This window comes from Mirounga angustirostris, unplaced genomic scaffold (assembly GCF_029215605.1).
Source record: "Mirounga angustirostris isolate CCGP_5_RB_7025 unplaced genomic scaffold, mMirAng1.0.hap1 SCAF_5, whole genome shotgun sequence".
NCBI lineage: Eukaryota > Metazoa > Chordata > Mammalia > Carnivora > Phocidae > Mirounga > Mirounga angustirostris.
Window position 1 is genome coordinate 94023121 of NW_026991713.1, and position 12259 is coordinate 94035379.

Sequence of the window (12259 nt, forward strand, 5' to 3'; positions counted from 1 at the left end):
CTCAGGGATTACGGTTTCTGTGGAAGCTGCTGCTTTGTGGGACTGCAGTCACGTACCTGTGGGTAGAGTTGGAGGTACTGTGGGTTGGCAGAGTAAGAAGTCAGAAAGATGAAGTAACTGGATGTGAAGAAGGATGAGATAGATGATGCAGGGTCTACCCGGCGCTTCAGCATCCATCTGTCGTTCTGTCTGACCTCAGCATCCTTTTGAGAGTAACGATTTCTGCCTCGGTTTTATCTTCCAGTTATTCCGTGAGTTCCCCTCATTGCCCAGTTCTGACAAGGACCTAAACAGGGAAAGGGATTCTGGGAAATGTATTTCCCAGACAGGAATTTGGGTGCTAGTTCGACCACAGGAAAAACCCAGCATATTCCACATTTCTGCTGACAGTATTGCCAGCCTTTAAATTCAGCCATTTTGGTAGGTGTACTGGTACCTCACTGTATTTTTATTTTCAATATTTTTTTCTGGTGAATGATGATGTTCAGCCCCTTTTATATGCTTTTATGGCCATTTGAGTATCTTCTTTCATGAAGTGCCACTTCAAGTCTTTCTGCCCATTTTTTAATTAGAGCTTCTTATTATCGATTTGTAGGAGTTAATTCTATCTCGACTACTAGTCCTGTATAAATTTGGATGTATATTTACTATACTAATTCAAATCCAAACCGAGCACACGTCTTTCCAAGGCTACAACTTGCATCTTTGCTCTCTTAATACTTCTTATTTTGAATGAAGTCTAATTTTCCTGTTTTTTATTGTTAGTGTTTATTTCATTTTATTGTTAGTGTTTAAGAAATCTTTGTCTGCCATAAAGCTATAAAGGTATTGTTATGTTTTAACTAGAAGATTTATATATTTGTTTAAAGATTTATTTATTTGAGGAGCACCTGAAATCCAGCCCTAGGTGGGGCTCCCTGCTCAGTGGAAGTCTGCTTCTCCCTCAGTGTCTGTTTGTCTCTCTCTCAAATATAGATTTATTTATTTGAAAGAGAGAGAGAGAGAACAAGTGGGGGAGAGGCAGAGGGAGAGAGAAAATCCCAAGCAGACTCCCTGCTGAGCTCGGAGCCCCAGAGGAGCTGCCCAGAGCCCTATGTGGGGCTCCTCCTGGGGCTTAACCAGGGGCTGGATCCCAGGACCCCAAGATCATGACCTGAGCCTAAATCTCAAGTTGGATGCTTAACTGACTGAGCAACCCAGGCGCCCCTAACTAGAAGCTTTATATTTTGAACTCTCATATTTAGTTCTATGATCCATTTTAAATTAATATTTATGTATGGTATAGGGTAGATATGAAGTTTCACTTATTTCCATGCAGATATCCAATCGATTCAGTTCCATTTATTGAGAAGACCATCACTTTCTACCTCCAATGGCAGTGACTAATTTTTTTTAATATATAAATAAGGCAATTCTATGCATTGTATGAATTAGTCTTTTTTTTTTTTTGGACTACATCTGGTCCTGTGGATGTATATTTATTCTGGTATGAAATCAAACTGTTTTTATTATTATGACTTTAAAGTAAATCAGTACCATAATTTTTCCAAACATTCTTCTTTCCAGTGTTGTCTTGGCTATTCTTTTTTTTTTTTTTTTAAGATTTTATTTATTTATTTGACAGAGAGAGACACAGTGAGAGAGAGAGCACAAGCAGGGGGAGTGGGAGAGGGAGAAGCAGGCTTCCCGCAGAGCAGGGAGCCTGATGTGGGGCTCGATCCCAGGACCCTGGGATCATGACCTGAGCCGAAGGCAGACGCTTAACAACTGAGCCACCCAGGTGCCCTGTCTTGGCTATTCTAAATTCAGTGCATTTCTATGTTAATTTTAGAATTAGCATGTCATTTAAAAAAAATCTATCTGATATTTTCAGGGATTGTATTTACTCTATAGGTAGATTTGGGAGACTTTATATCCCAAGAATATAGAGCGTTCCAATTCAAGTACATGGTTAACTCTCCACTTACTAAGGTTTTCTTTTATTTTGTCAGCAATGCTTGCAGGCTTGGTTTCCCAGGAAAAAGATTCTGAAATCAAGATTAGTGTGCTGGGGGTTTATTAGGGAGCACTCTTGGTGTTACCACCTGAGCAAGGGAGCGGAAGGAAGCAGGATTGAGCAGAAAGTTTTTTGAATTTTATTACATTTATTACTATTTTATTTTTGCATGCTCTTATAAATGGTATTGCTTTTTAAATTTTTCCATTGTTTACTGCTAACCTTCAGAAATATAATTGATGTTTAAACATTGAGATATTTTGAGACTTTATCCAATAGCCTTGATAAAATATTTATTCTAATAATTTATATCATTTATATATAGAATATATGTATACACACACAATTACATTAGCTACATATAAAAATGTCTTATTTCTTCCTTTCTCATTTTTTATATTTTTAAATTTATTTTTCTTGCCTTATTTTACTTCTAGGACCTCTAATAGACAGTAGAAGTTACTGAATAAAATACTTGATAAAGATCATTCTGATCTTGTTCCAGAGCTCAAAAGAAAAAACATTCACTTTTTACCAAAGGCATGATGTTAGGTTTAGAGTTTGTTGTTGTTGGTAGTTTTTTGTTTCATTTGTTTTTTATCTCTTTATTAATATATCAGTGTTTATCAGATTAGGGAAACCTTCTTCTAGTTTTCTTAAAGACATTAGCTGCTAAATTTTATCAAATGCTTTTCTACATCTATTAAAATAGTAATAGTAATAGATTTTCTCTCTCTCTTATTTTTTTCTAAATGTAAATCAACTTGTATTACTAGAATAAATCCCATTTGGTCGTGATGTATTATCCTTTCTATATATTCCTAGATTTCATTTTCCCTGGTGTTCTATAAGGTTGGTATTTTCCTTGTTTATTCCTGGAAAAGCAGGAAAAGTTAGCTTCAGGTTTCTGTATGTTCACCCAACACACTGTATTTATGCTCAACAGTATCTGGACTGTATCTAGATGATAAGGTATGACTTTGGATTCCTTTCACTCAGCAAATGAGAAGAAAGAAAGAAGAAAGTTTAAAAATGTACATTGTTAAGAGACAGAGATTTAGTCTCACAGCCTCTTTATTCCCTTTGTGTGGTCCACAGGATGTATGTTCCCTAAAGTTGCCTTAAGCGCAGGATAATAGAGAAATATTTGCACTAACTATATTTTCCATCTGGTATTTCACTCATTAGTGTGCTCTGAATCTTCACTGGATCAGCCAGCTTCTCGCATATAAAATTCATTGGTGAAGTACAGTCTGTATAGGAAATATATACTGTGTCTATATACGCACAATACATCGTATCATTTACATCATTTCTGTTTCCTGAAAGCCTGAAAGAGAAAATAAAGAATTACAATTAGCAAGTCAAATATTTGAAATACATCCACAGGAAAAAAATTACTTTTTCAATATATCATTGCTCCTGGGTCTGCATTGCCTAAAATAAATTTTAATTATTATTTGAAGTATCAAGAGTGTCCAAGTTACTTATCTTTATCAACATATATGCAGTATCAAACACTACCTTACTTCAATCTGCCTTTTCCACTTTTTTACATCTGGACTATTTGCTGTCCTTTCCTTCCAGATGTATCACCTTGCTTCCCCAATACTTAATATGATTTAGAATAATACAGTTCTATTAAATTCTCCAGTCTGGCCCCTGTAATAAATCTTTGACACCATCTCTTCAAATATTTTTCATAATCACCCAAGCCAGGAATTAACCTAATATATGGTACCTTCTGTTCAACATCATCTCCAAGTAACATTTCCCTCTAGCCATTTTTCAGAGATTTTATTCTGAAGTTCTGAATAATTACCAGCTCCTAAAACAAGATTACTGAGCAGGGACTAAGCATCAAAGACAAACTTATAAACTGAAAATATTGGGAAAAATTTAGTATTAAATATTTTGGTCAATAAATAATGATCATTAATAAATAAATATCAATTAAATTTTCAAAAGTGAAATTTCCTTTTTGAAGTGACATGATACAGATGTCATTGATCACAGCACCTTTCAAGAAACTAATCCCAAAATAACATTAAGAATAAAAAACAAAATGAAATACATATATGATTATATATTGTACACATATATAATGTATTATATATACATATATTATTATATTTTTTATTTTGGTATTATTTCTTAATAATTTGAAATATATACTGTGTTTTCTAGTCCACTATAGATTACCTTCCCATTAGCAATAGTTAGAAATAAACACATGGAAATTCTACTTTTTCAAAACAAGATTCCATCTGTATTCTCCCATGATGCACACACGACTTTTACCGTCTACTCCCTTCACTCCAAATGAGATCTTTAATATATACCTCCTTTTCTCCTCCATTTGTATACATATTATCCCTTGTTCTGTCCCATCATTGTAACTGCCGAAGACAGAGCTGCCTTGTCTTTTGGACCCATATTATTACATCTACTATTTCTGTCTGAGGGAAAATGCAAACAAAACAAAACAATCAAAACTTGTATTTGCTTCTTGCCCACAGTGGGGAGTGTGCAGGAATCTCAGGGTTTAGATTTAGTGTGCTTGGCCCCCCACACAACTGCCCTGCATTCACTCCTGCTTGATGTGTCCTCAACAAACAAGTAAGTATAAATTCATGGGCAGGTTGAGGCTCTGGTTTCTTTCTTTAGTCTAATCCTGTCTGCTTCCCAAATTTAAGGGATTATAAAATACAAATGGAATTTTGGCATTATGTTTATGTACTTCTTGCCTGTCCGTTCTCCCCCTATGTCAGGTAGTACATATATAACATATTAATCTATTCATAATGGTATATTTACAGCCATATTTCTTAATATACTACACAACAAATTGTTTTATATATGCCATATATGCAATATGCCATACCCTTGCTCATCTTATTCTCTTTACTGAAAATGTTTTACTATCTCTAAATTTTTCATTCAAAATGGCCATTTCAAATATCAGTTACAACACAAATTTCACAGCTAAACTTTATCTTTGGTTATTCCATGTATTCTTACTGAAGGATTTATCACATATTCTTTTTATATGTAGAATTGTTTAACTAGTCTGCCCGTACAATCAATAAGTAACAAAGAGAGGAATCAATCTTTCATTCATCTTTGAATCTCAGCATGTGAAAGAGTTTTAAGCACATGATTAGAACCCAATGAATTTTGTTGGCTTCTATAATTTTCTGAGATCAAAGTCTCCCAGAAATCCCTCCTTATTTGGCTACTAGAAAGAAATTCATTAGTGACTTGTCAAGATAATGAGAAGACATCTGTGGCAATTTTTTGCATTATCAAACATTAAAGAAGCCTGACAGAAAAGAGTTATTTAAGGGTGCAATTTCAATTGCTAGTTTTAATTGTAATCAATACTGCTCCTGGGGGAAACACCTTTACTCAAACCAACCGGAAAAATTCATTAAGAATAAAGACTTACCAATTGGAGGAGATAATTGTCTCATCCAGGTTCTGGTAAATTCTCTTTTTTTTTTTGGCAAGTAATCCCAGCCAGTATCCACGTAACCTCTTGGATTTTATAAATTCCTACAAGAAATAGAGCTGGTTAAAAAAATAATTGTCGTGCTCACTTCGGCGTCACATATACCAAAAAATAATTGTCTCCCCCGCCCCAAAAATAATTGTCTCCCATTTCTGTACATTACCTCACAACATAAGTTCTTACAAATTACTGTTTTAAGGTAACACGTTTGACATTACACTACTACTTTTTGATGCCATTAGAAGAAATTGAAACAAAGTGCTCCTTACTGTAAGGTTTCCTCCAACCGTTATTTATCAGTTACTGTTTCACAAGGAAAAGTATCTACCAATCCATGCATTACTTTAACTTAGGGCCAATGAAGGTCACAAACTTCAAGATTCAAGTATCCAGCAGTAGTCAGTCCAGGAGCAAAGGAGGTGGTTAATTACTATATACACAAGTTAATAGAAACCGAAAAAGTAGGAGAAAAAATGTAGCAAAGTCAGACGAGAAGTGGTTATAGAATAGAATTTAGATCCAGTCCAAAATTTTATAGCCAAAGTAAATTCTTTTTCCCTCATTTTCTAGACTTTTTTTTTTTTTTTTTTTTTTTAGTAAATAACTAAGAATGGATCAGTTGACAATGATCAGAGGAGGGAGAGACTATGGTTTGATTTTCCCTGCAGCTATAAAGGAGGACCCAGCTTCTTACAGTAGGGAAGCGGACACTTTTGTGAAAATGAATTTTTTCCTTAAATGATACAGGAATACTATCTGAGAGACCAGAAATGCAGAGGAATAAGTAAAATATGGAGATGCTACTTAAATATTAGAAAAAGAAAGTAAAGAAATACATATATACATAAATAAATCTTCCAGAGAACTCATTTTCCTGGGACCCCGGGAGTCAGTATAATATATCTGCTTGGCACTTGCCTTCGACATCCCATCTTAATTATACCTTTTTATACATATTTTATCCAACCTATCTTTTTATTCTACTATATGTTGCCTTTTTCTCTTAGTTAAAAAAAGACAAAATGGTAGAAACAAAGAATCTTCTCCTATATAGATTTTGCAGAATTGGTAACCCTCAGGAACGATTTCCAGATCTTCTGCTTTTAGGTAAATTCTCAGAAATTGTGTTCTGAGAGTTGATCCTAAAGTTTCAGTTTGGAAATGATCACAGACCTAAAAATTCTCACAGACCCATGTCTACCCATCTGCCCAGCCTCTGAGATTCCCTGACGTTAAGGGCCTAAACCAAGGTTTTAGATGACACCTTGGCTATCCTTCCGTATGATAAATGTACTAAGTCTCAGTCACCTCACACCCTAACAAAAAAACCTCATGTCTGGATTAGTACAAATCTTGCCCAACATGACTCATTCCTCTCTATTCTAGATCGGAAAAGTGACTTCCTTCATCACAGGCAGAGATCCAGGAGACCTTACCAATACGCTTTTGTTCTTAATTGTCAGCAGGCTGGCATTTTGAGCAGAACAGAACATGACACTCTTTTGCCATGTTTCAAAATTGTCAGTTAGTATGTAACAGCTGTCTTCATGCCACATCCATGTCTTTGGACAAGGGTTACATTTGTGCTCTGGAAGAAGAACGTAGTTTCATTTGGTTTGTGTTGATAATCTTCATTATTCTTATTATTCCCATTGTCCTCTCTAATAAGTTAACCAAATTTACTTGTCTTTCTTCTTTTTACATGAAAGGTGAAGAAAATGCATGCTGTGTTCCAGGTCCCTATATACCACCACAATATGTCCAAAACATAATCTGAACAACACAATTCGAATTAAATGTCCAGTGTATTCCAGTGTGTTTTCTTACCTTAGGAGTCCTGAATAATGATTAATTAGCTTACTTTTCTCTCTTGTTTTCATTTTTTATAGTACTACATGGCAATAAAAGCTAACCACAAAAATATTCTGTGGTAAGAATCAACTCCCCAAACCTACATCAACCTTGCCTTCTCCAACTACGTTGTTTCTGGCTGCCTGACGTCGAATATTTGGGAGAGTTCTCAAGAGCACCAAGAACATGTTTTAGTTATAATAGCTGTAGAAACTGTTAGAGATATTAAAAAAACAATTCCTCCTAATTCCAAAGGCAAGACCTAACTATTTCTTTTTTTTATTGATTCTTGTCAAACATTGACTGAAATGTAGGAACAAGGTCACCTATAAAGAGGTGACCTATCTTCTCTTATCCTTTAAAAAGGGTATAAAGAGGTGACCTATCTTCTCCTCCTTATCTTCTATTGATCTCAGTGCCCAAAATAACAGTCATAAATGTCAGATTAGAGAAACTTCTAATGGCACAGAAATATCAGTGAGTCCTTTGTCAACCACATTTAATTCCTTTCTCCAAATAATGGCATCCTAGGGAAAAGCTGCTAGTAATTGATGAATGATTCTCAAGTGACTCCTAGCTTTTGTTCATTGTCTAATAAATAGCTTAGAGAGGAATATAGGATTACCTGGTTCTCTTTTATAGAGCTCATGACATAATTTGGTGGCTATTTCTTGCAGTGTGTTCGACAGGTCCATGATCCTCTTGGAATTATTCATGTTGTGTATCAGTTGTAGAGAAATGTTTCTCTGAAGTTCTTCTTTGAAATTTTGTAGTTTATTCAAGTTTTCCATTTCTATCTTCAAAGTTGTGTAAACTTCAGATTAAAAAAAGAAATGATAAAAAATTTTAATCCCTCAACCCAACCATTAATCTCCTTTCTGCTGAACTAGTATTAGAAACATTAAAGGTCTAAGGAAGCAGTCCTTTCATGGGAGTGAGGGAAACAGGTTACCATGTTTAAGTATCTACTTATCAATACCTTTTGGGTTATATCACTTATAATCATTCCAAAGCTTCAATTCAAGAATAAACTTTCTTGTAAAACTCATGTAATTCTAGAGGTCTTCCCTTTCAATCAAAACATGGGTAATACGTACATAAGCTTCCTAAGACTCCTAGTCCAATCAGCAGCAGAAGGCATAGTAGAGTCAGAGCCAAGAGTCTCTGGCGCCATCCATGGGAAGGAGCAGGTGGTGCTGTGGAAAGCAAAAGTAGCAGGCAGGCCTGGAAATGGTATACATCTTAATTTGAATCATTCATTCATTCATTCATTCATTCATTTTGCCTTTCTTTCTTTCTTAACATGTCTCTGGTAAAGGAATGTGTTTTGCTAGAAACTCAAGGACCTTTTAAAATACCTTTTTAAAGATTTTATTTATTTATTTATTTGAGACAGAGAGAATGAGATACAGAGAGCATGAGAGGGAGGAGGGTCAGAGGGAGAAGCAGACTCCCTGCCGAGCAGGGAGCCCGATGCGGGACTCGATCCCGGGACTCCAGGATCATGACCCGAGCCGAAGGCAGTCGCTTAACCAACTGAGCCACCCAGGCGCCCTAAAATACCTTTTTAAAGAAGAAGTAAAAAACATTTTGTTAGTTGTTTTACATGCAAACTGGTTCTCACAGGAGATGTTGTTAATTGGTAGGCCGAGTCAAGAGACAAAGAGGCAAAAATGGGCTTTGAAAAGGAGAATTGAGAAAACCAATCAATGTGAGAGAGAATAGTAGTTTGCTTTACTAGGATTAGAGAATGTGATGACCCATGAATTGATTAAGAATACATTTTGAAGTTAGAATCTATAGTACAAATTTATGAAATATTTATGAGAAATCTTTTACTTGATAAAGGTGGTGGATAATAAATATATACACCTATAGGCAGTATAGCATAGTGATTTAAAAAAAAAAAAAGGCACAGCATTCCTAGGGCTAGTATGCCTGGGCTTGAATGCTGGATCTGCTGCTAATCATGGCGGACCTTGGACAAGTCACTTAATCTCTCTGCGTCCTAGTTTCTGCATTGGTTAAAAAAGAAAACCATAAAATATCAGAGATTAAGTGAATTAATAGTGGTGATACAATTAGAATAGTGCTGGCATATAGCAAACACTTGGTGATTGTATTAAATATGTATTTATATTTATATTTAATGAGATGAGGATATTGGGGAAAGGAAACAGTTTTAGAGGAGAAATTTTTAAAAAATACAAAATTTCAGGTACAGTTTGGTTTTGAATATCTTTTTTTAAAATTTTATTTATTTATTTGACAGAGAGAGAGACAGCGAGAGAGGGAACACAAGCAGGGGGAGTGGGAGAGGGAGAAGCAGGCTTCCCGCTGAGCAGGGAACCTGATGCGGGGCTCGATCCCAGGACCCTGGGGTCATGACCTGAGCTGAAGGCAGACGTTTAACAACTGAGCCACTCAGGCGCCCCAAATATTATATCTTCCAATATTTCTTTACCTCTTTTCTGCCTTTAGTCCCCTATGTGTCTTTTCATTTAACTTAACCTCCAAAAAAAAAAAAAAAAATAGGAGAAATTTGGAGATAATACATGCTTGACTTGGTAGAATATTAAATGACATTTTTTAAAGTTCTCTCTCTTTTTGTCTCTCTGTTTCTGTTTCACATACACACATACATACACACACATACTTCATTTATTTCTTTCTTTACTTTTCTCCTTCCTCCCATCCTTCCTCCCGCCCTTTCTCGCCCTCTCTCTTTTCCCTCTCTCTCTCTCATTCTTTCTTCCCTATATCTAGGCTCAACATATGGGAATTACAGTGTGTGTATGTGCGTGTATCTAAGTATTTTGTAGCCTCCAATAAACATTATTTTTCCTTTTCTAAATAATGAGTCAGATTCTGGAAACATTAATCCCATCATATGACTGCAAGAATCACTTTAAAATAAAGTATCAAATTATTAAGTTCTCCTCAACAGTTCAACCAAAGCAGTCACTTCCTAAATACCATATTTAAGATGAGTAAATTTAGTTCAAAATATATCTCATACCTAGGGAAACTAAATTAATTAAAGATTTATGAAAAAGAGCTGTATCTCCATTAAACCATAATATTCCCTGAGCTATTATTTTCTAATCATGCAGAGAGTGAATAGACCTAACAGCAAGCTAAAGAGAAGTGATATAATCTGATTTTGTGTAAGTGAATGAATAATATGTCTAACAGTATAATAACATATTCATTCACAAAATTCCCATTTATAGGTCTGAATATTATTATCTCACTCGTTATCTCTAGCTATGGTTTAATATTAAAATAAAATTCCTCACTGTTTAGTTTTAAGTTCATATTCTTCCACTTAGTCTTATATGCCTACAGAGGATTGCTTAGTATCTTTCTCTGAACAAAATTTGATTTGTTTGATGGTAATGGTCAAATTGATCAAATTGAGCCGCTTAAAAGTAACAGAACTTTAATTCCTTCTTAATATCCCTTTCTGAAAAATATTCTCATTATTCTCTTATTTATTATTGTCATTCTTTTTGGTATCCTCTCATTTTTATTTATGGTACCCAGAACTGAAAAGTATGGTCATTTTTAAATATTAAAGAAATACCTACTAGACTAGATGAATAAACAAAAAATAATTAGTGAAATCCTGGCCAATAAAAACATTTTATTGGTGTATTTCTCATCTTTATCTATCTTTAATTTAAACCTCACAAAATAATCATTAAATATGTTGGCCTTTTCCAAAATGGCTCAAGCAGCATATACTAAATTATGGCTGCAATCTCATAATAAAACAAGCCTTGTTATCTCCATTGTATAGGTGAGAACACAGAAACTTCAAATGGTCAAATGATGTATTTAAATGTCCTGTGCACATCCGATAGTTTCCAAACCCTCTCCTCCATAGTTCTGGCAGGTCAATAAAGTAGAGAGTCTTTTCCAATCCACACACATGCATGTGACACTCAAGCACAGCATGTACTCATTGAAGTCACTGACACTCTCCTGAAAAATAGAGGTGCCCATTTCTACCTCATAAGGCAAGAAGGATAGTGCTCGTCACATAGGGAGAAAGTTAAGATCCAGTTTTACTATTACATGTGTGACTAGCACTTTCTTATAAAAAAGAACCTACAAAACCATGATTTTCCTGGACGACATGTACTCCTTGTTTTATGGGGGGAGAATGTTTCACAATCCAGTAAAATCAAACTATCATCCTATCCTAATTATCTTGAGTGTGATATTAAAACAGAAACATTGTAAAAGATTGAGTGTTCAATGCACCAATCAGCACCTTAAAAATTTATAATTATTTTGGTAAAAATGGGAGGCTCAACCTACAACACAACCAAAGTTCAAAATCTTACCTTTTATCCCAACTGTGTCAAGCTCATGGATGTTTTCCCTTTTACTGGAGTCCTGAAATTTTAGATCTGCATAAGTAACTTCTTCAGACATTGATGGCTATTGAAAAGAAAGCCCAACAAACTATTAAAAAAAAAAAAGATGAAGGTGAACTAACATAGTTGAATTTAAACAGGAGTTGTAATTTTAGACTTCGGTTTATAAACTGAAGCTTGAATTTATAAGCTTTAACTTCTCCTTTCACTGTCCCAATCCTGTGTGTATACAAAGGAGCTGCAGCCTATCAGAGGCCTCAGATAAGTACAGACAAAATTGCAAGACTGAAAGTCTTTCTTCCTCTTATGTCTCCCTTTTTGTCATTTCTCTGTATCTGCCAGCTACAGAAAGTAGCTTTAAAAATCTTTTTGGTTAGTGCCATCCAAAGGGGCACAGATTACTAGCAGCAGGTGTGCAGATATAACATAGAATTTATTGGAGAAAAACCTTCAAGCAGAGAGAGAACAGAAGGACCCAATCCCCAAACACTCACTTTTCTATAGCAATGGCCTGGC

The 12259-nt window shown here is 35.1% G+C and overlaps 1 protein-coding gene across 1 annotated transcript; it reads right to left on the bottom strand.

Moving 5' to 3' along the window:
* Positions 1–2121: 2121 nt before the first annotated feature.
* CLEC12A (C-type lectin domain family 12 member A) lies at positions 2122–11935 on the bottom strand. Its single transcript, XM_045870970.3, has 6 exons — positions 11711–11935; positions 8456–8554; positions 7984–8172; positions 6944–7095; positions 5445–5551; positions 2122–3326 (listed from the first exon to the last, which is right to left on the bottom strand). The coding sequence occupies exons 1-6, from the start codon at positions 11799–11801 to the stop codon at positions 3149–3151; spliced, it is 816 nt and encodes a 271-aa protein (XP_045726926.1). The 5' UTR covers positions 11802–11935; the 3' UTR covers positions 2122–3148.
* Positions 11936–12259: the final 324 nt, after the last annotated feature.